Here is a 25993-nt window from a genome sequence, read left to right on the forward strand (position 1 = left end):
AGTAATAAAAGCAGTTAATGCTTTTATTTGGCGTAATTAAATAGTCACAAAGAACTATGCAAGCTGTCAAGTGCATCAAAGCTCTTAACCAGTCTGGAAGAAAAAACAGAGGATGATAAACACGATGGAAATCTCAAGCCAGATGTTTGCAAGCTTATTTCCAGGTAATGTTCATATGATTGCATCTTTTTACAGCAATCATAAGCATGTATTATTATTATTATTGTCATCATCATCATTTATTAAATTTGCATACCATCCTTCATCAGCAGGTATCAGGGCAGTTCACAAGGTAAGAATATAAAAACACAAAATACATGATAAAAACAAGAACAAAAACAAAAACTAACCAATAACACCCCCTCTCTTTTTTCAGTTATATATCTATCCTTATCTTGATTTTTTTTTAAAAAAAAAAAGCTGGTATAGCTAGGTCAAGTTCATCTGTTCTGTTGAATCAATTGGATTTTCTGTTTCAATTGGATTTTGAATAAATGTGCAATTGATAGTTCCTGTTTTGCATTTCATTGTATTATCTTCTTCTTTAGAGAGTCGTGCAACCCGCAATTCTGAATAATGGTGGGGTTTTTTTAATAGGGAAGGGTTGCGAGGTGTTTATGTACGGGGGGGGGGGGTGGCTTGAAAAGTTTGGGAATCAGAGAGTTAGTAGAGGACAGTGTCTGCATTGACGAGCCTCTCAAAGAGTCTGCGCAGGAGAAGGAGGAGGAGGAGGAGGGAAGGTTTCTATAGCAGCGACAGAAGCCAAGCAAGCAAACAGCGCTGAACTTGGACCAAGAGTTGGGCTTCACAGCGTTTAGTAGCTTCGCCCTCGTAGGAGTCATCGATGTGAGCAGGTAAGTGTATCTGGCAGGGCTGATCTGCGTCTGAATACTCTGCATATAGAGAGGATTGGCTCTAAGGGAGCGACCTCCCCGAGGGGCAAGGAGTTTGGATGGGTTTTCCAGAGACTGGCCAGCAGAAAGCGAAGCTGAAAGGTCCACACGCCTCTTTAACTCCTTGAGGGTCGTTTACCCATCCCCCTCAAGTCGGACATAAGAGAAATCTTCTAAATCATTTCTTTAGCTTGCTGCCTCAGTTTCCCAGCTGTAAAAGTGACATCACCAACCCACCTAGCCAGTAGCATTGTTGGCAAAGCTGAAATGGTTTTTAAGGAGCATCTTGTGGATAAATGATGAATAGTGCAATTCATAGAATCATAGAATCATAGAATTCAATGCCTGTCTACTCAGCCACGAGTCCCAGTGGGTTCAGTTGGACCAGGGAAAGTGGGCACAGTGGCTCTTGCCTAACACATTAAACTTTTATGCAGCTGGTCTTTTTAGCGGACCATATTTTTAATACATTTTTAATTAAAACAAAACAGTCATTTCAGCTTCTCACCCCAACAGTAATTATAATCGCATCAACAATGCTTCCTAATTGCAAGGTAAGAGCAAATTCAAAAGGAATGGTCATGCAGTCATAATAATACCTTCATTTCCCCCCCCCCCCCCAATATAGATTATAGGATTTGCTTCTAACCAGTTCCCCAATCATGCTGAGTGGAGAATTTGCACAGCAGGTAGAAGCAAAGGTGTCCCAAAACACACACACACACACACACACACACACACACACACACACTACCCATTACATTATACAGGACTTGGACTAGCTTTAAATAATCAAGACTATTATGGTGAACATGATATCGCTTAATGTCTACAACTGATCTCAATATTTACACAATATTGATCTAATAACTTGCTTCAGTGTGAGTGATATATACACATGGAGAGGAGGGAGGTGAGAATAGGGGTTCCTTTGAGTTAGACATTTTATCTGTATTTACCATTGAAAATGCTTAAATATACTTGTAACATTTCAGTCTCTGACAAAGAAGCTGATTTCTACCTGATTCTATGTGAGTATAAAATAAAGCAGTTACCTTCAGACCTATGAGGGAAGCCTCAGGCTAGCACTGGAACCCTGCATTTTGGAGCATCATTAATACATTAAAGATTGTTATCCACCCTACCTGGAATATAAAGATAAGACAACGCTTCAACAAGATAACATGAACATTCTACCCAAATCTATTTTTGATCGGGCTCATTTAGAGTTCAGCAAAATGCCCACTGTAGCACTCTGAAAGCAATTACTGGCTATTACTACGATATCAGCTTTGCTACAACAAGCACATGTTGTTGCCACTGAATGGGAAATCTGCTGAATTTCAGGGTCCCAATCTACACTGGAAGATGGGGATGGTCTCATTATACAACATGCAACATCATTATTTTTTTCTTGCATGACCTGCAGTCATCTCTTTCAACTTGCTTAACAAACACACAAATACACATCACTCCTCTTTCCATTAGTTTGATTAATTTTTGTATATTGGCCTTTGGTATCCTCTCCTTATTGTTAACCACTTTGGTTTCTTTTTGAAGATAAAGTGGGATGTTAACTTACTAAAATAGATAAAATTGGCTTCAATTTTTTTTATTTAAAAAAAACCCACCTTGAATTTTGTTACCTTTCTTCCTAGAAGAAAGTTTATTTTTCAACAATAATGCAAGAGTGGTATACAAATTTTAACAGCAACAACAACAACAACACCTTTGACATTTGGCTTGCCATTTTTTAATGTGACACTGGGGGCTGGGGGACGAAAGGCAATATAAATTGATTTGGAAGCTTTTACAAAACTCCTAAGATTGCAGAAGGTGTAAAAATAAAAAGCGGGTTGCATCTAAAGGAAGCCTCCTGTCAGCACAAGGACTTCTGCTTGTACACTGGGACTCCCTCTGCATTCCCCCAATTTCAAGCCTTTATAAAATGAATTTTCACTGGCAGGAATCAACTCCAAAGAGGAGGAGGAGGAGGAGGAGGAGGAGGAGGAGGAGGAGGAGGAGGAGTTTGGATTTGATATCCCGCTTTATCACTACCCTAAGGAGTCTCAAAGTGGCTAACAACCTCCTTTCCCTTCCTCCCCCACAACAAACACTCTGAGGTGAGTGAGGCTGAGAGACTTCAGAGAAGTGTGACTAGCCCAAGGTCACCCAGCAGCTGCATGTGGAGGAGCGGGGAAGTGAAGCCAGTTCACCAGATTACGAGTCTATCGCTCTTAACCACTACACCATGCTGGCTCTCAGCATGGACACTATAGAATAACGCAGAAGGGGATTCTGAATCTTCATTTAAATAAATGCCATGAAGCATGTACTTTAATAGTGAATTATTGCAACGTAAAGAAACTTGGCATTTAAAATCTAACTAAAAGTATCAAGAACTCCAAAATTCCTGCTTCACATAAATCTTTGGAACAGGCTGACGTTGTCTCCTGTCCCTGGTTGGAAAAAAAGTGGACAACAGCAGGCCAGGGATCATAATAGGCTGGACCGATCCTATTCAGAGCTATGTTTAGCTATGCTTTAACTAGCTGTGCTGTAACTGTCTGTGCTGTCATATTTGTCTGTATGTAATCCAGTATAAGATTATGCAGGGACACAACTACTTCACTGAAGAATGATTCCGATTTGCCTTACCAGGTCTTCAAAGCCAATGCCCAGCCTCCGCTCCTCCCACCCAAGAGCTTGAATGCTTGAATCTCCTTAAAGTAACAGGCCCATTTATGCCATACGGGCTACACAGGCACAGGATTTGCTTAAAACTGGGGGACAAATCCTAAATCACAGAGTCTAGAGGAGAACGCAAACAGAATTGAAATCTGCATTTTGTTTTGTCCAGATGTAAGCCAGGGCCAAGCAGAATTGAAAAGGCATAACTGGAAAGAGGGGGAATTCAGGAGGACTATGGAGGAACTCCCCCCCCCCTTTGTATGTTAAAAATGTGCTGTCCTGTGTGCCCCCTAAATCTGTTCTGGGGGTTCCCTTAAACCTCTGGACCAGATTTGAGGAGCATGGGAAGGGAGGAGTCTCATTACTCAAATGGAAATTCTTGCACTGATGGGATGATACCACCCATTGTTTTTTCCTTACCTGTGCTGTTTCAAAGTATGCTTTGTTTCACCTTTACACCCCACCACCACCACCACCACCAGCACAATGGACTCTCTGGGCGCGATTGAAGCAGAGTACATAAAGAATTTGCAAAAACAAGTCTGCTTACTGGAATGTGAGACGTCATATCTATATCCTTTGAAGTAATACTGTTTTAGTAGAAGTAGCTATGAAAACTCTGAACTGTTTACACACACTCACCCCACAAACAATATTTAGGAAACTGGAATATTGTGAATCCCAGTTTTTCTTGTTTTGGAAAACTGTCATTCATTGGTTTTATTTATACATCAGTAAGCCTTTTTGTTTTTTTACTTGTTCAAAAATATTTGCATGTTCCTTTATTTAGAAAACATGTGTCATATCTTCTATTAATAGGACAGTATACAAATTTGCAATTTTTCTTGCTGTAACCTGAACACGATTTTTGTTGTACATTTGGAGAGGCAGCGGCTTCAGCTAGTTAGGAACATTGCAAGCTGTCTTGGACCAAGTCATACCATTGGTCCACCCATTCTTGTGTATGAATGGCCATGGTGTCTATTGGTTGTGAGAGGAATGGAAAAGACACCTTCCTGCTGGATTGTAACTCACATGGTATGTGGGATTGTGGAAAGGTGGTCTGCTTGGATTTCCCACCTCAAGCAGCAAAGTTCTTTGGTTCAGCCCCAATATTATATAGAGCAGGCTTCCTTAACCTCGGCCCTCCAGATGTTTTGAGACTACAATTCCCATCATCCCTGACCACTGGTCCTGCTAGCTAGGGATCATGGGAGTTGTAGGCCAAAAACATCTGGAGGGCCAAGGTTGAGGAAGCCTGATATAGAGCCACTCCAGAAAGCATGCTCTCCTCTGAAATCTAGTAATCAGGAAATGAAAAGAAAGCTGAAGAGGGCTCAGAATCAGATGAGAATTCAAGATCCCTCATTGTGGATGTTGTAAAGTGGCAATATGGAAAAGTGCCTCGGACTGCTGAAATTTGGACACGGGGTTTTTAAGTAATACAGGCATGTCCGAAGTCCATTCTGGGGGCCTAATCCGGCCCGCCAGTAGGTTCAATCCAGCCGCTGAGGCAGTTTATTTCCTGAGGTAAAATCCTAAAAAACCCTCAACAACTTTGGGGTAAAATCCTAAAAAAGCGCGACAACTTCAATCCTAAAAAAAGGCCCTTTGGTCGGCCCTGACGGCCCTTCACGTCATCAAATCTGGCCCTTTTGTAAAAAGTTTGGACACCACTGAAGTAATACCTTTGAGGAAAGCTTGAGCCTCCATCCTTCCATTTTTAGGCTTTGACTACTTTTGAATGAGATGTGTGCAGGGTGGATAAAAATCAAATAAATTTTTAAAAATAAAAAAATCAGATCTTTTTGATTTATATCTTTTTTTATTTAAATTGGATTTTTTTGAGTGTGATGCAAATTTAATCTCTCTCTCTCTTTAATTTTTTTAAACACAATCCCATATTCCCAAATATAAAATATTAAGAGGAAGATGCCCACTGCTGCTCATTCTCATCATGGAAGTTCATGGTTTCTCATTATGTCTGAACTGAGCTTAAAAATAGTAACGGTTTGGTGGTTTTTAGTGCAGTTGATTTGATAGATCTTGTTAAAAATGATACTGGAAAATAATTTTATATTCAACATTTGGAAAGGCAGGTACGTTTAAAACCTAAAGACAAATGTGTGCTGGTTCTGAATGGCTTGTATCTGTAAACAAATGCCTGCCTTTAAAAATTTGAGCAACAATTTTGAGAGGGAATCTCAAAACAATTTCATTTGTAGTCTCCTGTAGTCAAACCAAGTATACAAAAAGAACAGGCTCCATATGCTCATCACCCTTGACAAATGCCTGAAACCAAACTACATTTGAACACAATAATATGAAAAATAAAATCACATTTCCACCACACAAGCTCTTGCTTTGTTTCCAATATGAAGTCATCATCAAAAACTTAAAAACAGAGATCAGAGTTAGTCTTATTTACACATTTTTCCTATTTGTCATCTAATCTCATCAGGATTTAAAATGAATTAAAATGAATGGGGATCTTCAGTCATCTAAAACTTTGCATCCAAGGAGAGCACTTTCAGAACATTTATCTTTATTAATTGCAGGTGATAATTATTTTTTCCACTCCCCAGCTACATGTACAGGGTGCCAATACTGTAATGTATTCTCAGTGATCTGTTATTTTAAATGTGTGTAGTATCAGGAAAGCCAGCTCATCCAAATAAGTACTGAAACACCCAAAGTTTGGGGCATTTAGAAAATTGGGAGCTAAAAATTATAAGCATTCATACCTCTAATTCTAAAGGTCATTGTGCAGTTAATAGGAACCGCATGTTTATACCTGCTTATACTTACGGACTTCGAACACTGACAAGCAAAGATATAATGTAAGACAGCTGCTCAGTTCAGCAGGCTCTTGGCAACTTATGGACACATACACACAGCTTGGACAGCAGCAGATATGAACATATGTTTTTAAAGATGATCATTAAATGTTGCTTTTAATGAAACACCTCAAAAACAAGCTGGTATCTCAATAGGGTAATGCATACATATTCATTTGAATGCTGCCTGCAGTTACTTTGAAGCACAGGATAACAGAGATTTAGAGGTTACCCTACATAGATGCTTTTACAAATGAGTTAAAGATGTCTCCGCTTCCTCGTCACTGCCTGCAACGCTGCTGTCTGTGGATGCTGTGACATCTTCATTTGTACCCTTGCCATTATCTCCTCTCTCAGCTGCTTCACCCTTTGGGCCACCCTCAGATGCACTGTTATCTTTAGATGGCTGAACGCCTTCTGGAAGCTGGACACCAGTTTCCGAAGAATCTGCATCAGATGCTGTTTTCGGCATTTCTGTATTTGGATCACCTAAAAACTTCTGCCAACCCTTCAGTCTCTCTTCCCTTTCTCTTGAAGTCTCCTCAACCTGGTAATCTGTTACACCATCCCAGGTCTCCACAGAGAGCTGACGTCCACCAAACCATCGCCCGTTGAGTGCCTGTTTGCAGACATCTCCTTCTTCTGCTTCTTTAAATGACACAGAAGCAACACCATCTGGGTGCCTATCAAATAGAATGACTTTCTTTACTTGTCCAAACTTTTCACATTCTGTCCGAAGATCTTCTCTTATCTCATTCAGCACTAAAGGTTCTTCCTCAAAATCGCTTGGGTGGAACATGTTCCTGATAATGATAACACGCTCGTGCCGCATTCGAACGCTGCCATCTTTCTTCTCCGGTCTCCAATCCAGCAGTTTTTGTTGTTGAGACAGCTTCTTCTTGTAGTCTTTGCATTTCTTCTTCTTCCTGCTGGCATCGTACTCCCCCTTCAGTTGAAACTGTGCAACTTCCACATGCAATTTGCAGCCTCTAATTTCATTTTCATCCAAAAGTTGTAATGCTAGTTCAACAGATTCTCTCTTTAAGTAGCAGCAGAGCCCATCTCCTTTGAGATTTCCTTCTTTGTCTTTGTAAAGTTTAATTTTAGGCTCCTCCGTTTGCGGATCACGCATAACAATACCACATTTTGACATAACCTGCACAAACTCATCTTTTGTAATGTCTGGTGGTAAACCTGTCACATAGACATTCGTGTTTCTCTGTTCTTCAACATGAAACCATCCTGCGTCAGGTTTTATTCTCTTTCCTTTTTGTTGAAGATCTGTTGCCTGAGATGCTTTTGGATCTGTTGGCTGCTGGACCTTGGTAGTCTTTGAGTCTGCAGGAGTTTTAGATTCAGTGTTTGCAAGAGATACAGGTGAATTATCTGAACTTTCAGTGGGAAAGCCGTAGTTAGCATGATATGTTGCCAGGAAATCTTCAGTAACCTTTGGGAACCAGGCCTTCTTGTCACAATCCCACTCATACTGCGTCCCATCTGCTGGGTCCATGTATGTGAAAGGGTCCTTACTGCCTTCCTCGTTCTTCTTGCCATACAGCTCCTGCAGCCACAGTTGCTGGTAGAACTCCTCATTCTGATCCAAGCCTCCAATACTCATCTTGTTGCCAGAGCCCAGGCTGACAAGGCAGAAAACATGGGGCGACTCAGCAGCGACTCAGCTGCCTCCTACTCGGGTGTCGCCGGACCTCACGAAGCCTTAAATCAGATTTTAAAAATAAAATGCTTTTGAAGGGAAAATCTTTCTAAAGATAGATTTCTATTTAAGTTACATTATAGTCCAAAGGCTATTCATCAGGAAATAAGGATTTGTTTCAAGTTTTTCATGTGTGCTAAAATCTAAGGTGTTTTTTTCAATTGTTTAACCACATCAGTTAACAAACATGGATACATATGCTATAACGTTGTCGTTTTAGTGAAATAAATCATTTAAATTGTTATTAAGGAAATGATCATTTTTCTCCTTCCAATAAAGAACAGCAGAAAAGTTGTCCAAATATAAGCAGTTAACTTATTAAACAATAATTTCATAATTATCTGTCTATGTATTTCTAATAGTATAACCAAATCAGTAGCTTTTGATATAAGTGTAAAAAACTACTCTGAAAATTTATTATTCCAAAAATGAAACCTTCATCTAGTTGTAAATATTAAGGTTATACCAGCAAGAATGAGACTTTCTGTAAAAAACCCCGATTTAAATCAAGTCTTACTGACTAGTTATTTGAATCGTGATTTGAATTGATTTGATTTAAATCAAATTCACTCTGGATGTGTGTGCAGGGAAAAGCCCAACTATGATTCTCAGAGTCCTTTCCAACTCTACAATTCTGTGACACTGCAATCCTATACATGTCTACTCAGAAGTAAGTCCCTCTGAGTTCCAGGTAAGTTGGCACAGGTTTCCAGCCTAAATTATTCAAAATAAATATCCACATTTCAAATAACCCTTGGTAAATTTAAAAGTGTTATTTCACATACTCTTTTAAATATGGTTAATGCCACAAGCAGTAAATGGTGGCATTTACCATATTTAAAAGCGTATTACCAGAGGGGGGAGTAATGCCTACCACAATTTGATGATGCATGTGAAATGGACCCTGCTTTTGGGCCCTTGATCCCATAAGTGAATGCATCCAAAAACATATGCAGGGATGACTGTATTAACAGACTTTTCTCTCTGTGAGAGGCAAATTGCGACCAGCTGTGTGTGCTTTTGGCTTCACAGAGACTGTGAAACCCTTTCTCTTAACATCAGTTTATCTCAGACAAGAAATTTAGCTGTAAGCTTAGCTGGCAGCATATTAAATCTCTGGCAACCAGAGCTTAGTCTTTCATCTCTACTTTACCTCAGGAATATGGAAGGCCATCCTTTGAGGGGCAAAGTACTGCATTCCTTTTATGTTCTTTATACTGACAGCTTGAAGTCAGGTCTCTGTCTGCCTAGTCAGAAACAGGCCACAACGTATCTGCCAGAATTATTTTCAGTGCCACTGGAAAGCCATGCAAGGAGAGAGAAGGCAGTTCCTTTATCCTACAGGGAACCTTTTTCATTATCCTAATAAAGGAATGACTGAAATTTGCACACCTCTCAAGCGCCAACTGCAAAGCAGCAGCATGCCACATTCCTGGGAACTGTAGCTTGTGAAGGGTGCAGAGAGTAGTTAGGAAAACCCTGTTCCCCTCACAGAACTACAGTTTCCAGAGCTCCCTGGGAAGAGGAATTGGCCATTCACGCCCTTTGAAAATTGTAGCTCTTTTATTGTTTTGTAATTTGAATTCAAACTGTAATGCAGCAAAATGAAGTATAAAAGCAATAAAATACGTTTTAAAATATGTACTGCTTTTTAATGCAGACATAATAATAATTTTATTATTTTTACTTCCGCACATCTGGTTGGATTTCACCAGCCACTCTGGGCGGCTCACAGCATATATCAGAACTTACTAAAACATCAAACATTGAAAACTTCCCGATACAGGGCTGCATTCAGATGTCTTCTAAAAGTCAGATAGTTGTTTACTTCCTTGACATCTGAAGAGAGGGTGTTTCACAGGGAGGGCACCACTACCACATACTGTGGACCAGCTGAATGAAGCTCACAGACCACCATTTGGGGACCTCTCCTCTAGTGAAAACTAGGCACAGAACAGGCCTGGAATATACCAGTGCATCATATGCATGAAGTGTTATTGTCAGTAGTTATGTCTTCTATACTCCTTTATATGTGTGTCTGCTATTCTGAGGCTAACACTTTATGTACCTGCTAAAGTAGGCACCAGCCAGGAAAGGCTTCTAACACAAATATGTCAATTATGCTAGTTGAGGCACAAAAGCAGTTTTCTGCTTTTACCAGTCAGGACACCCATGAGTCACTCTTTGTTGACTTATTCAAGGCCACATGTCATGACTAACATCTATTTCACGATACCCAACTCTCCTTTCGCTCAGGGTTATATGTAACTTTTAATACCTGTTAAGTAAACTAGGCAAATAGCAAGACATTTATGTGAGTGATTAGAGTGGGAGATATATTTAACTCTCCCATTGGGCTCAGTGCAGCTTACTTTAGGATTGTACCCATTCCCCAGCTACCCTCCTCAAATTTCTTAAAATCTGAATTGGAAAGCAGCTATTTTCTGTTGTGGGGGAGGGGTGCATTCATTAGCACTGCAGAAATTATTAGAGGGTATCTCAAACCAATAGCAAATTTGCATACAGCGTGGGATTGTTAATGTGATTGGTATTTCCAAAACATATGAACTGACCTTCCAACATCTCAAACAAATGCTCCTTAATTATCCATCGTAAACTAGGGAGAGGGCTAAAAAGGCTACAAGCGTCCAACCCCAAGTTACCAGAGAAGCTGAAAAAATGCTGCAAAAAATAAAGGTAACTCCCAAAGTTTTCTTGCCTTTGGATGAATTCTATTTGTAAACAACTGTTAATTTGTAATCTGTCATTGGGACTCAAGGAGCTAATCTACAGGCCTGGACAGCTTTAACAGAAACACCCTTCCTACAGAAGGTCCCTGTGTCCTCCAGAAAGCCACTTTATGTAGACCCTTCCAGTGTGAGATCTAGGAAGGCATGAGGTGCTGCCCAGCTGGAAGTAAAATGATATGGGAAGTCTCTGTGCATGTACAGAAGCACTTCATGCATGCATACATGGTTCTTTGAATCAGTGTCTTTTTCAGTCCATTTTACTACAAAGAGTAATTGGTTTTGATGCATGGTCAGGCTCACATTTGTTTCACAGAAATTTGTTCTCACAGTTGCATAGTCACTGCATTTATACAGGAAACGTCACTTAGGAATAGGTATTAACTGTACACTAATAGTATACAGTAAAAGAGGTGTTAGATGTAAGCTTAAAACCTCCCGTTATGGACCAAATACCCTATTAAAAATAAACCTAGCAGTCTCAACATAACCCATCTTCCAGTCAAACCTTCTAAATGCTCCTAGCCATTTTCACTTTGGCAAGGCAGCATAGCTGGCTCTTAGGAATAAAATGCAGAATACTTCTACCAGTATTTAAAACAAGTAGATATTGACTAGATGGAGAGACAATCAGAAATCACATAACTGAAACTTAAAAGTTCACTTACGGATTAGATACAGTGCAAGTTTCAGTGCAGTCAGTATGCTCAATGCAACAGCATTTGAACTACTTTGAACACGTACTATTTGTCCACTGACGTGCAATCTCAGTCTTTCAGAGCACCACTGTGCATAAAAATTCATTAAAAATACATAAATACCTCCAGCCTCATTACCTCAGTCCAGACAGAGCAATGCATATGCTGGATTGGAAGTCACAAGCACAACAAATGTATTAAAGGCAGAGCTGAATCTTTGCATCTAGCTCTCTAGATTATATGCACATTTGTAGATTCATTGTGGATCCCCAAATGATATTGTAATATCTTAACTATATATTTTTTGTTATTTGGCTTCAACATTTGTCTTCCACATTTGTTTTTGCATGATGCTAACCTACAGCATATATTTTAAAGGAACTAGAGACTGCAATAAACACAACCCAAATAGAAACTGTACAGAAGGAAAACAGCACCAAGATAGTTGAAGCTGAAATCCGTGCAATATACAGACGACTTCAAATACTATCGGGTAATAATGAAATGTTCCAAGAGTAGTTGTTCTTACAATCAAGATACATTCATAAATAATGAACTGATGCTAGCTTGGCTTTTGTATACAGCTAGGATACTTCTCTTATGGAAGAGGCTAGCATCCAACTATACCAATGATGGATACATCTTCAGTTCATCCACCTTAAGCACTATCCATTAGGTAAAATGGCAGGTGGAATGGACAAAGTCTTATTTGCTGGATGCCTGCTCCCTTTCCATTATTTTTATTTTTATTTTCAAGTTGCCAAGCATGTAAAACAGTATGTGCACAAGTTAAATGTGTGCAAGTTGCAGGCTTACTGTACACATCTTGAGTGCAGATGCTGCATTGCTTTCCAACACAGTGTGGCACTACCCTTTCCCCATGCAACCTGTGCTGGATCAAGGCACAAATGTCTGTCTCTTTCACTGGTAACTTCACTCCAGAATGAGTTTCTAGAATATGGCCCCCTTGCAAAATTTACCCCTGCCCTCAACACTTTTTCACAATGAAACCGATACATGACCCAACACTGACTTACAGTCCTAGCTTAAATCTTCCTAGCTCTCTTTCAAGAACTAGGGATATTGAAAGCTTACACAAATATTTAAGGTTTTGCATGTAGGAATAGGCATAACTTGTATATGGCTTCCTTGTTATCAGGCTGTAAACTTCTTGCTGGGCTTCTTCAGCTGCCATAACCTGAAATACTGCTTGTTCTGACATTATATGCCAAGCTGTGGATTGGGCTGTACATCAGAGTATCTCACAGCCCAATCATAAGCATGCTTTATTTGGAAATAAGCCCCCCTTTAGCTCAAAGGGACATGTTTCCAGTTTAGTATGGTCAGAGCCAGCCTAGCCATTAGGCAGAGTGAGACTGCTGCCTCAGGTGGCAGAAAACCCCTAGATGGAACACCTGTTGGTGCCCTGCCCTGTCCATCTCCACCAGAGGCCAAAATCAGTGCAATATTGCCTGTAATTGCCTGTGACAGGGTGTGCTGCAGTGGCAGAGCAAGTGGTGGCAGTAGCAGGAGGAGGTAGGTGGTGGCAGCAGTGACAAGGCAAGTGGGCACTTCCTGTTTCACCTCAAGTGGCAAAATGGGACATACCCCGCTGAGCATGGTTCTTAGAAAAACTACCTTAGGAATATCTGGATGTCTTTTAAAACATACATCACCTGAAAAGTTATCTGCAAAAAGAAACTGAAGTTTATGGGAAGATAGTAAAGATTTTAAATGCTGGAGTGAACCTGATAATTTCCTGCAGATGCAAATGCTAAAGAAAAGATGGCCTTAATAGAGGATGCTACAAAGCTGAAGCAACTGGCTGACCTCTCCACTCAGAATGTTTCACACAAGGCAGAAGAACTGCTAAAAATTCAGAGAAACATACAGCTCACTGCAAATTCAGTGAAGGAAAAAGAGTATGAGGCCCATCTTTTGGAATCTCAGGTGAGCTATCCTAACTTCATAATAAACCCATCTTTCATAAATGTTCTGGATATGAGGAATTGCTGCCACATTAAGCTGTTAAGCCAGCATAGTGTAGTGGTTAAGAGGGGTGGACTCATAGTCTGGTGAACTGGGTTCGCTTCCCCGCTCCTCCACATGCAGCTGCTGGGTGACCTTGGGCTAGTCACACTTCTCTCTGAAGTCTCTCAGCCTCACTCACCTCACAGAGTGTTTGTTGGGGGGGAGGAAGGGAAAGGAGATTGTTAGCTGCTTTGAGACTCCTTAAGGGGCGTGAAAGGCAGTATATTAAGTCCAAACTCCTCCTCCTCATCTGAATGATCAAGAGATAAAACACTGGACCCAGCTAAATCAAGTGACACCCCTGAACACATCCTGTTTTCTTTACCACAAACTCCAACGCAAAGTGGCGTCCAGTGATGTGCGTCAACTGGGACAAAAGGAATTTACTTGTTCAATGGGTCTTTCAGTTTCTCTCCTCCTCACTGAAGTCCCCTATGTCCCCCCCAAATTCTGCTTCAGAGAGTCCTCCAGCCCTTTGGGGCAGGTTTTGTGGGTGTGCTGGGGGGGTGGGGAGAGCAAGCCGAAGCCCTGTTGTCATGCCAGCAGGCCCCTGTTTGTACTATTGCTGGATCTCACTCAAACCGTATTCTGAAAGCCGTATTCACTTCAAGGGCTTTTTCATATACCTTTTTAGCTTGCACATCACAAAAGCGCTAAATTAATGCCAGATGAGCACTGTACTGATGTAGCAGAAGAGCTGCATCCTCATTATTTTTATTCCAAGAGCTCAAAATTACTGCAAGCATAGAGGGGACATACCTATGTGCCATCACTATAATGGCACATCACATCAACTAGTCAATAGGTGCACTAAATCCCCATAAGCAAAGAGCTTTTCAAGTATGTTGCTAATGCAGGTCAAGATGCAGCTCATCTTCTGCTCATCCAAGACCCACTGGAGGAGACTTTTGGTGTGGAGGGAGAGATGTGCAACCACATCCAAGACTGCAAGTTGTTACCTGTCACTCCAGCAGGAAGCTAATGAAGAATTGCATGCTCCCAAGGCACAAGATGGGGGACACGGGTGGCGCTGTGGGTTAAACCACTGAGCCTAGGACTTGCCATTCAGAAGGTTGGCGGTTCGAATCCCTGCGATGGGGTGAGCTCCCATTGCTCGGTCCCAGCTCCTGCCCAACCTAGCAGTTCGAAAGTATGTCAAAGTGCAAGTAGATAAATAGGTACCGCTCCGGCGGGAAGGTAAACAGCATTTCTGTGCGCTGCTCTGGTTCGCCAGAAGCAGCTTAGTCATGCTGGCCACATGACCCAGAAGCTGTATGCCGGCTCCCTCGGCCAGTAAAGTGAGATGAGCGCCGCAACCCCAGAGTCGGTCATGACTGGACCTAACGGTCAGGGGTCCCTTTACCTTTACTTTTAAGGCACAAAATAAACAAATCCAGTGCTAGGAAAATGCAATATCCCAGTTACCAGCGTGTTGCTTGGAAGAAGTCATCTCAATGCTGTGTAACCAGTGGGTAGCAACTGTGAATTTATTGTACTATAAACAGATCACTTAGAAAACCCTTCTGTATTTGAACCTTTTTCTCACTAGAAGTAGTAATTAATTCTAATGATCAGAGTAATAAAACATGGTGGGGGCAGAGAATGTTCAGCGTTTGCTTTCATAGTCTGCTTTATTCAGCTTCAGCTGCAGATTCAGCAGCACCAAGCTACAGAACAAAAACTCACAGAAAGCAGATCAGAATGCCTACAGCTGCAGGCATTACTTCATCAACTGGAGGAGAAATTACTTATCGGCTCCCAGTCCATACAGCAGCACATTGCAAAAGAACTTAGGTAGGCAGACAACAACTCCCTGTCTTTTAATATTTTCCTAACTATTGAGCCTCTGCAATTCTCAGTTGGGTGACCAATGACTTGTGTATGAAAACGTGCTGTGCAACTTATTAAAGAGTGGTTCATCTTTGCAGGATTTACCAATGTGCTTGAGATGGTGAACCATTAGAACTTTTGGCTAATATATCGGAGGACTAGATGCTGAAGGTCTACTAAACTGAAGGGTGGGATTTTCCCTAAAGTTCGTAATAATCTACAGCTATGAATGGCTAGCAATTTTTGTTTAGTACAAGCAGACTTCGCTTACAGTTCTGGTGTGCATGAAATGGCCATACAACTCCCCAGATTTGTCTTCAGCAAGGGCATTATAAGATTGTCATATATAATTTTTAAAAATATATTGTATTGAGAATACCCCATATGAACCAATATTTATAATTATGTGCATTTAGTGAGGAGAGTGAAAAATTAAGGCAAGTCCTCAAGGAAAAAGAGCTTTCAGCTGATGAGGACAAATATTTACGTGACAAGATGTCAGAAGATTGTGGGCATCTGACAAGGGAAAATGGCCTCCTACAAGCTCAAGTGCTGAAAGCGACTAGGCAGCTGAGCAGAGTAAGTATTTTTCTAGTATCCAATGTGTTAGTTCTTGGTCTTCAATTTCTATCTAGAAAAAGATTTGAAAAGCTAACAAGATTTTCAATATTAGCTTTTTATGTTGTTGTTTTTGGTTGGGTGGGGAAGGCACAGATCAAAAACAAATATAATAGATGCGAATAGTTTTGCTAGAATGCATTCTCTACAGAAGCTAAACAACCAGAACAAGGCAGTAGCTCATTGAACATGATGTACAAGTCCCATGGCCAGTGCAGCCTATACCTGGATTTCTGCCATGGCCCAAGATTGGCATTGTAGCAGCTTTCCCTTACTATACATCAGGCATCCCCAACCTGCAGCCCTCCAGATGTTTTGGCCTACAATTCCCATGATCCCTAGCTAACAGGACCAGTGGTCAGGGATGATGGGAATTGTAGTCCAAAACATCTGGAGGGCTGAAGGTTGGGGGTGCCTGCTATACATCTTATTATGGCCAAGTAGCTGGAAATAGCAGCAGAACTCTGTGCTCTCTCTCATAGCAAAGAAATATTTCAGCCAGTTGGCTAGAGCATGACCTGGCAACTAATCAATGCTTCTGCAATGGCAGTGAAGCAGATAACTTGCTTGCACAGCAGCAGAGAAAATGTCAGAAAACAGGACAAAGCTGGTCATATACAAAGCAGTTGCATGGCTGTAGTCCTCTTGAATGCAAAGTCTCTATATTAACAGATCAATGAGTTTATACTGCAGAACCAGAGAACCTATTGCAACTCCCAAAGACAGGGCATAAGTATGCCCAGACTGGTAAGTGCTTAAAAGCAGATAGCGTGGGACTTCTCCCATAACATGCAACTACAGCACAAAACACCCAAAATGATATGTCCCATCTATCTTCAGATTGTACCAATTTACACAGGCATGCAATTTGCCCCTGAGAGGTTAACAATTGCCCTTAACTGAACAACAGCAAACTGCATCTGTTTTGTATACAGCATGCTCTTCCCCCTTCTCACAGGAGATGGCAAAATGGAGCCCCTGTGGCATTACTATAAAGCATTATGCCCCTGCATGGGTGGCACTCTAGCCTTAAAGAGCTTGCAGCTCCTTTAGACTGGAACCCTGGCAGGCACCTATAGTCCTCCAGATGTCGTTGAACCCTTAACTCCCAACAGTCCTAGGCAGCATGGCCAACAGCCAGATGGGAGTTGTAGTCACAGATCTGGAGGGGCACAGACTCCCCACCTCAGGGTTAGACTATAAGGAAAGCTATTTCTGCACTCTGCCCATGGAGCTGTTCTATATTCACCAGTGTGATGCGGCGCACTCTTAGCTTTAAGGAATCAGTAGGTCTTTGAGGCTAGGAAAAGGAACAAGAATGTGACATGTTTACTGAAGCAATGCTGTAAGGTGGGAGAGAAATAGCAACCAAAAGGATGTGTACCATGTCCCTCATTTATTACCTGCATGACTGTTTTGGCTAATGTACACTCTTAACTCATATCAATGCTATAGGAGAAACAGCTGAGAGAGGATGAGAGCACCTCCCATTCAAGAAGAGCGTTTGAGCTAGCATCAGGGAGAGACAGAGAATGGCAATTAGAGAGAGAGCTTACCTACTTGAAGACACAACTACAGAACGAAAGACAGAGAGTTTCCATGGTCCAGGAGCAGGTCTCTGCACTCATATATATTTTAAGTCAACTGCATTGGTAGAATGTAAAGCTTGCTGCAATTAGAGCACTTCACACATTTTTGAAGGTGAAAAGAAAGGACCTGACTATCGATATAACAGCAACTTTCCAAATAGAATTGTGTTGGATGCAGCAATTTAGAACAATATTTGTCCAAATATTGTCCAGGGATCAAACTTCGTGCTCATGGTGTTGATCTGACACAAAATTTGCAATGAATCCAGCACCAGTCATTTCCCTTTTATCCCAAAGGGCCACTTTGCTCCTTTTAAATATAATTTTGTGTATCTACACAGTCACCGGCTTACTGCCACAGTTTTTAATACTGTTTTTCTAAATTGTTGTAACCCCGCCTGGGACTCTCTGGTGAAGGACAGGCAAGAAATCTCACAGTGATGGTGATGATGCAGTCTTACTAGAGAGCGTTGTGCACTAGTAAATCTGGTGACTGACTATAGATTGGCAACACCTGCTTGTGCCTTGCTGGGTAAGGAACCTGGTTCTTGAAATCCCATGCAGATTTCTACCAGGAGGCAAGTGGCCCAAAATGCCTCATCACAGAAGGTACGCTTTAGGTTGTAAAACATCATCTTAATTTCCAAACAGTGCCTAGCATGTTTCCTGCATTAACTACAGAAAGGTAATTTAAGGAGAACGGGAGATGCATGAAAACAGTGCTTCAGACCACATGCACTTATTCCTCTAGAGCAACTGAGTATCTGGTCAGCTCATTGGTTCTACATACTAAGTAATGGTTACATAGTTAAATGGGCTGTATATTCCAAAACTAAAGATTGTATCTGCTGTTAACCCTACTCAGAGTAGACTCATTGAAATTAATGGTTATGACTTAGGTTCATTGGTTTCCATGGATCTACTCCAAGTAAAACTTAGTTGAGTACAACCCTGAGAGAAAAGCAACTGTCCTAATGTTACAATAGCCTGAAAGAGCACCCCATTGCTAAGTAAAAGGTTGGCATTACAGTGGTGCCTCGCAAGACGAAATTAATTCGTTCCGCGAGTTTTGTCGTCTTGCGATTCTTTTCGTCTTGCGAAGCACGGTGTTGGGAAAGTTTTGGAAAAGCTTCAAAAATCACCAAAGTCTTTAAAAACCTCAAAAAAAGGCTACCACACCACGTTCTATGAGTTGCTCCTCGAAGTCAAGTCGCAACTGTATTAATGGTGTTAAGAAAAAGGAAACAAACTTGCAAGACGTTTCCGTCTTGCGAAGCAAGCCCATAGCGAAAATCGTCTTGCGAAGCAGCTCAAAAAAACAAAAAACCCTTTCGTCTAGCGAGTTTTTTGTCTTGCGAGGCATTCGTCTTGCGAGGTACCACTGTATAGCAACACACTTGCTTAATCCCATGCACAGGAAGCCTGTGATGCTACAGTGAGTTATCAGGGCAGGGGGAATTAAAATTAGAGGAATGCCTATACGTTAATCAATGCTAATAGAAGCCATTGGTAAATAGGTACTTCACCTCCAGCAAGAAAGGAAATCTATGGATCAGAATGGGCAGCTGCTTCAGTCGCAGCTAATAGATTTAGAAAAGAGACGTGGCAAAGTTCAACTGGAAAATTCCAAGCTGCAAAGAGAAAAGACTCATTTGGTAGAGCACATTGCTCACTTGCATAAAGAGGTAAGTTTATCTGTGCACTTCTCAAACAGCGTGTATTTTTTAGCCTGCACTCCCAGTACAAGTGAGCTTCCACCTCCATCTAATTCTTCATGCAACACATGCACTGGCACAAAATAGGGGAATGGCCATTGACCTCAGGCCACAACTGAGACCATTTTGTGAGGCGTGTGATTGTATTTCCTAGCAGCTGGCCGGGGGGGGGGGTGTAGAATCAGAATTGAGACTGTGGTGCATCACAGAGTGTTTAATAAACCTTTCTCTGCTGCACTCCTGACAAAATCTCCCACCTAACTGCTTTTTTTGCCAGGGAAGGAAAGCTACTATGGATACCATTGCAACTGCATTATATCAGGGGCAGGGAGAGCATCTATTATGTCCCTTTAAAAAATCCACATTTGTATACCACCTTTAAAGAAGGTACCAAACTTTTCAAAGCAATTTACAAAATAAAAATATAAAACAGCATGGGCGTAGGGGGGCCCCAGACTTTTGTTGGGGGGACAGAACCAACATGATTGGTCAGTTAGTTATTTCTATTGTTTTACTTGATGGGGGGCAGCTGCTCCTTGCCCCCCCCCCCCACTTGGCTACACCCATGTGAAATAGTGCTATATATCAGCATTAGGTACATTCTAAATAAAAATATAGGTGAGAGTTAAAACTGAAGTGTGGAATATAAAACTAGCAGGCAGACGAGACATGTGAGAGCTCTCCTTGCTTTGAGTATAGAATTTGCCATCATCATCATTATTTTTTTTCTATATTAAATTTGTATACTGCCCTTCATCTGAAGATCCCAGGGTGGTTCACAACAGAAAAATACAAAATGAAAACCCCCAATACATAAAACAAAAACAAACCAATAACCACCGCCCCCACACATTTAAAAAGCCATAGGATATTAATGTAATTTATACTTACAGTTGCAAAATGTAAGTGAACCTTTGGTGGAAGTGGAAAATAAAAGGACAAAAACGATCTCATTGTGGAGGAGAGGCAAGGAGCTGACATGTGACTTTATCAAGGATTCTCCCAGCCTACTGATAATGTAACAACCTCCAGGTGTGAGTGCTTGTTAGGAAGCTGCTGTAATTTATTCACTTTGGAGGACATTTACCAAATTGTGAGACTGTGTGCAAGCAAAGGAGCAAGAGAAGAACTTGCCAAGTCACAGCTTGCTGCTGTTATTAAAGCACTGCATTTGTATTTGTGCACTTGCCAGGACAACTTACTTTAGCCAAATAAAACCAGCATCAATTAAATGCAGGCTTTGAGGACCTATTTAAAAATAGGGGGATGGGGATGCGCTGTACTGAAAGGGCTCCAACCAATTTAACTCCTTCTCTATCAAAAGTATGGCATCCAAGTCAGAATGAATGCAAATGATCTTGCCTACCAAATGTTATGCCAATTGGTCACAGCTGGCCTTTTGCTGGTTCTAGCTGATGCCACAAGCCTAGAAAGCAGGCTTCTCACCCCTCAGAAAAACCTCTGCTGGCTTTCCTGGTGGCCAGGAAGTAAGATATCTTTGCCACCATCACAGAGTAAGTTTCTTACCTGAGCTTAATCACACTTTTTAATTTTTTTGCCACCTGTGCTCTAGTTGTCAACCCAATTGCTTCATATCCCTCAGCTGCTCAGAACAAGGCGCCACTACAATTTGGGTGAATATACTTAGGAGTGATTGTTGATCACCTGGGTCGCCTCACCATTCCCAGAGGTCAGGCCTCAGTAGAACTACCAGCTAAACTGCAGGAAACCCATCTAAATCCCTGCAAGGGCTAGGAGTACCTAATAGGTCAAATGTTCAGATAATCTGTGACTACTGAGCCGTTTCTAGCTCCTCCAATTGTCCCCTAAACCAGTACAGAAGATAAAAGTTCAGTTCATGTCCCGATGCATGCGCGGGTCTATATATTGAGAGGTGTGTGGTATTCATCTTATGCCATACAGGACAAGGCAGCCTCAGCATGTATGTTCCAAGTCCCAAGACTAAAGCCTTGGAAGTCCTCACCACCACCACCTCAAAGACCATGCCCATCAGTTTGGGCAGGAAAACTTGATAGTAGCATGGACAGTACGCCAAGAAAATCCCCATCCTATCTAGGGCCCCCAATCCCAGGTTCAAAACTGACTGTTGGCACAGGGCATCTGACAAGGGTAGTGGAATCCTTATGGACCCGAAAGAATCATAGAACTGTAGAGTTGGACAGGACCAAATCTTTTTTCCCAACAGGGGGCTTGAACCAACAACCCTGAAATGACAAGTCTCATGCTCTACCGACAGCTATCCCACGGATGTGGGCAACCTGTGGCCTTCCAGATGTTGCTGAACAAAAACTTCCATTATCGCTGCCTGTTGGCTGTTTGCTAGCGCTGATGGGACACCTGGAGGAGCAAAAGGTTTACCCATACTGTCACAGGCCGAAGCCACTCTGACTCCCCCGCTCTCAGCTGCACCTGACCACATCGATGAGATTTTACACTGATCACTTCATCCCACCAGATCAGTTAACCATAGGTTTGGCAAATTCTTCCAGGATTACGTTACAGTTGGTTTATCACCTTTCCATTGGCCATCCTGGCATGCACCAGCAGCATCTTAAGACCAGAGGGACTGCGGTTGAGCCACTAGTTATCAAGGCTGGGAGAGAGGATGAAAGGGGAGGCAGTAGAGTTGTAGGACTTGCCATTCCTGCACTGCCACAGCACACTCTGTCCCTTACAACCCTAATGGGAACTGCACCTTCTCCCTTGAACTAAACTCCAATATATCAGTTGGAGAAGTCTGTTTTCGAAGGAGCTGTCTTACTTCATTTCTACTTACAGGTTTCGATCCCCCTATCAATGGCAACTGAGAGAACCTGTTATTTGCAGAACTCTCTCAGCTATCACAAAAGTTTTAGCTCCCCTTCACTATCTTTAGTGGAGACAAAGGCATATGTATTTCCTTACTCAGAGAAAGCCCAACACCCCTCAAATGGCTGTTCAACAGAAAACATGCAAAATGTGGCCATCTATTCATATATATCTCTGGCCCCAAAATGGTTTGTCAAGGAATCACATCAAGCTTATAATAGCCACTTAGTCATGATGGTTCTTTGAGCCTGGAAGTTCCACAGAAAGGATGCCACTCAGTACCAGATATTGGGAGAGACTTGGGAGAAGCCTTCATGTCACAGAAGTGGCCATTCCAATGGTGGCTTCCCACTTCTGGAATACTCTCCCAGGCAACATGGCTGTCTACTTTAAAGCCACCAGGCAAAAACATTATTATTTAGCCAGGCCTTTGGCCATTAATTTGGCAGGTAACATTGTGGCTCATCCTTTTATGGCTGATCCTTTTAAGGGGGTTGGATGGTATTTATTCTTTTTATATATACCTTGCATAAGCACTTTAGGACTTGTTTTATTGCTTTTTTATTTAGTTGTAATATTCTGTAAGTTGCCTTGAGACACTTAACTGTAAAAAGTGCCCAATATATCTAGTTGTTGGCATCAGTATGTCTTGGGAGACAATGGAGGAGTGCACCTTTGGGGGTGAAGTCAAACCACTGGGAGCGGTACATATAGTAAATCATAAAAAATGTTATGCTGTGGGCTTCCCAAAGGTATCTGGTACACCACTATGGGAAACAATGCTGCATTACATGGACCTGCAAACTGAACCAGTTTTGAAGTATGTAAGCAACACTTGGTTAAAACTCAGAAACCAGATAATCAACAGGACATCCAGGTGTCAGAGGTATCAACATCAGTGCTGTACCTAACTTTTCCACTCCCCATGATTAGGAAAATCCGGATAAAATTGACATAACTTAGTCACAGAATTCAGCATTCCTTGATAAAGAATAGAGATTTACCTTTGTGAAGTGACTGTTAAGGCTCATTTTCCCTAAGTTAGTCTTACTGGCCTCGTTTGCAAGGAATCCAGACCTATGTCATTACACAGTAGAGCATGAGACCCTTAACACCAGGGTGATGGCTTCTAGCCCCACATTGGGCAAAGATTTCTGCACTGCAGGGGATTGGACTAGATAAGTGCCTCATTGTCCTTTCCAACTCTACAATTCTGCTCAATATGAGAAGTCTGACACAAGTCTCTTTCCCCCCTGGTTCACACCCTTATGTCACAAAGTTGTTGGGAGGCTAAAAGTTCTTTGGAGATATGTCCAAATTACTAACTCCATTGTTGGTAAGTTCTCTCCCACCCCAAAAGAAAATCTGAAGTCCGTAACTACAACAATGGCAATAAATTCCAGAGTTATAACTATGTTGGTCAGCAACAACTCTGGTAGTGTTTTAAAAAGGAACACATTTATTGTAGTGTAAGTTTTCAAAGGCGAGAGCAATCTTCTTCAAATACATTGTATGCCACAAATTGGTGTTGTGTTTAAGGTGCCACATTGTAGTAAGTGACAAGATACTTAGTGGAGAGGAAGGCGTGTGTCTTATGTAGAACCACCAATTACTTACCCGGAACGCTTTAGGAAGAACTACATTTGGACTGACCACTCAATATAGATGATTGTGTAGTGCAAGACTGTAAACATCCCCACCACCACCTTATGGGCTAGAACTACTGCATGTTGTTGTTTTTGCAAAAGCAAACTTTTCAGTGAGTCAAATGCTCATCAACCATTTTATACATATTTATATATGCAGTCAGCAGTCAAAGATGAAGACTGATTTTTGAGCAGAGTTTTATTGCTGTTTCAAAATTAACATGTCTTTTCCCATTATCCAGATTGCTGAAAAGGAAAAGGAATTCAGTTTTCTGCACAGCCATGTTAACAGCTTGTCCTGTGACCTCAACAGTTTGCAATCTCAAGTCGATACGGCATCTATTCTGCAGAAAGAAAAATGGAAAAAATTCTCCAATATATTAACAGCAAACAGAGCATCAATGAGCTAACTCTGGGAAGCAGTCATTCTTTTCTGCTGTTACTTTAACTCATATTTCTATAAGATTTGCTCAAATTGAAAAGCTGCATGTTGTGCCACTTGATAAATTTTGTTTAGGCCATATTCTTACAAAGATAATATTCAGATATGAATAAAAATAGACCTCAGTCGCAGTCTAAAAAGAAAGAAAGTAGTCATTAGCATATCCTCAGCTAATCAGAGAATGGCATCAAGGTATTTTTTAAAGCCCTTTCAGTGACCAACATTCAGCAAGTGGACAGGAAATGTTTTATGAATTCATTAGTCCTAAGTGAACAAATGGAATCTGCATTGTATCCTTATTGGCAGTAAGAACTTCCATTACCATTGTAAAATTAGAAACCTCCTTCATCCAGATTATGATTCCACACTGAATTGCCTTAGACAAAGGGACAGCAGTTGATAAATTAATGACACCCTGCTCTAGAGGGAGGAAGCAAAAAGTTAGATATCCAAGTTGTCTTCACACAATAGTTCCTGGAAAACATGTAAAATGGGGTAAAGGAGGTTGCAGCTCTTGGGACACTAACTCTTCTGCAAATAATTTCAAATGACTCTGGAGAGGGTAGATTTCGTCAGGGTACTCAATGGAATTAATCTATACGCTGAATCAAATTCTTTCATTTTCTAGAGAAGCTGTTGAGGGTTAGTTTTAACCAGGCCTTTGGTTATGTGGCATGTGCTAACATATAACTGCACTGAGGGGAGGGGAGCATGGATGGCACCCTTTAGCAATGCTAGTTCTAGACTATATTCTACACATGATCTTTCAACAGCACAAACAAGAATTGTATACATGTACCCACCATTTAGTGGCCATCAGAAATTTTCTTCAAATGGCTTATAATCATGGACAAAGAAATACAAGACTTGAGTGTAATACCATGTACAAGAGCATAGAAATTTTAGAAAAAGTGGCCATTAGGTTATGTTTTAAGCACACACATAGAATTTCTGGATACACAAACTTCTCTAACAAAAAGTGCTAATGACATACATGACTGAAAGGTGTTTAGCTTGTCTATTGTTAAACCAAGATGTCTATACATGATCAGAGCCAAAAGTATTTGGAGAATTTGTACCTTACTCTAAATGTATAATCACTTTCCAGAAAGCAATTTAAAAATTAAAATTGACTTCAAAACCAAAAGTGTGAGGAGAACTGCTGCGCTGGTTTATAAAAGTAGTAAGAAAACCTTTTTCAGAAGTCAAATGATTAGACATATTCTAAATGACTTTTTGATTAACATTTCACTTGACCAAGAGAATTATAGATTCTAGCATATAGGTCTGAGATGCTCAGGTTTTGGCTGCTTATTCCAATAAAATAATCCTGACAATGCTAAAGAGACAGTGTATTTCGAAACAAGCAACAACATAAGACAACACTTTGAGACACGCTATTAAAAGACTTGACCAAAGATCCAAATAATTAATCTGAGGCCAACAGAAGTTTAAATATGTCTACTGTAAAATTTTGTCCAAAAAATATAACCCGAACAAAAAGCACAACAATTCTGTAGTGTACCAAGTGTATATTTCAATTTACTGTATGCAATCTAACAACAAATTTGGTCATAATTTACCAGATATACATAAATGATTTAAGTAGCAAAAGGAGATTCGGTTTCAAGAGAATAAGTAAAATACATTAAGAATGTAAAGCCAGGTCCAGTTTAAGCATTAAGTGAGTAGTATGCGCTAATAAAGCAGATT

General features: G+C 41.0%; 1 protein-coding gene across 1 annotated transcript; it reads left to right on the top strand.

The window, feature by feature from the left end:
- Positions 1–745: 745 nt before the first annotated feature.
- On the top strand, positions 746–24248 carry LOC308481822 (uncharacterized protein; the record flags this gene model as incomplete). The annotated part of the gene is made up of 11 exons (XM_081014528.1): positions 746–854; positions 1410–1447; positions 4067–4156; positions 10754–10832; positions 11959–12073; positions 13346–13530; positions 15251–15405; positions 15858–16020; positions 17515–17673; positions 19166–19333; positions 24081–24248. The coding sequence occupies exons 3-11, from the start codon at positions 4071–4073 to the stop codon at positions 24246–24248; spliced, it is 1278 nt and encodes a 425-aa protein (XP_080870654.1). The 5' UTR covers positions 746–854; positions 1410–1447; positions 4067–4070.
- Between the last annotated feature and the right edge of the window lie 1745 nt (positions 24249–25993).

This window comes from Podarcis pityusensis (genome assembly GCF_964106645.2).
Source record: "Podarcis pityusensis genome assembly, chromosome: 7".
Taxonomy (NCBI): Eukaryota; Metazoa; Chordata; class Lepidosauria; order Squamata; family Lacertidae; genus Podarcis; species Podarcis pityusensis.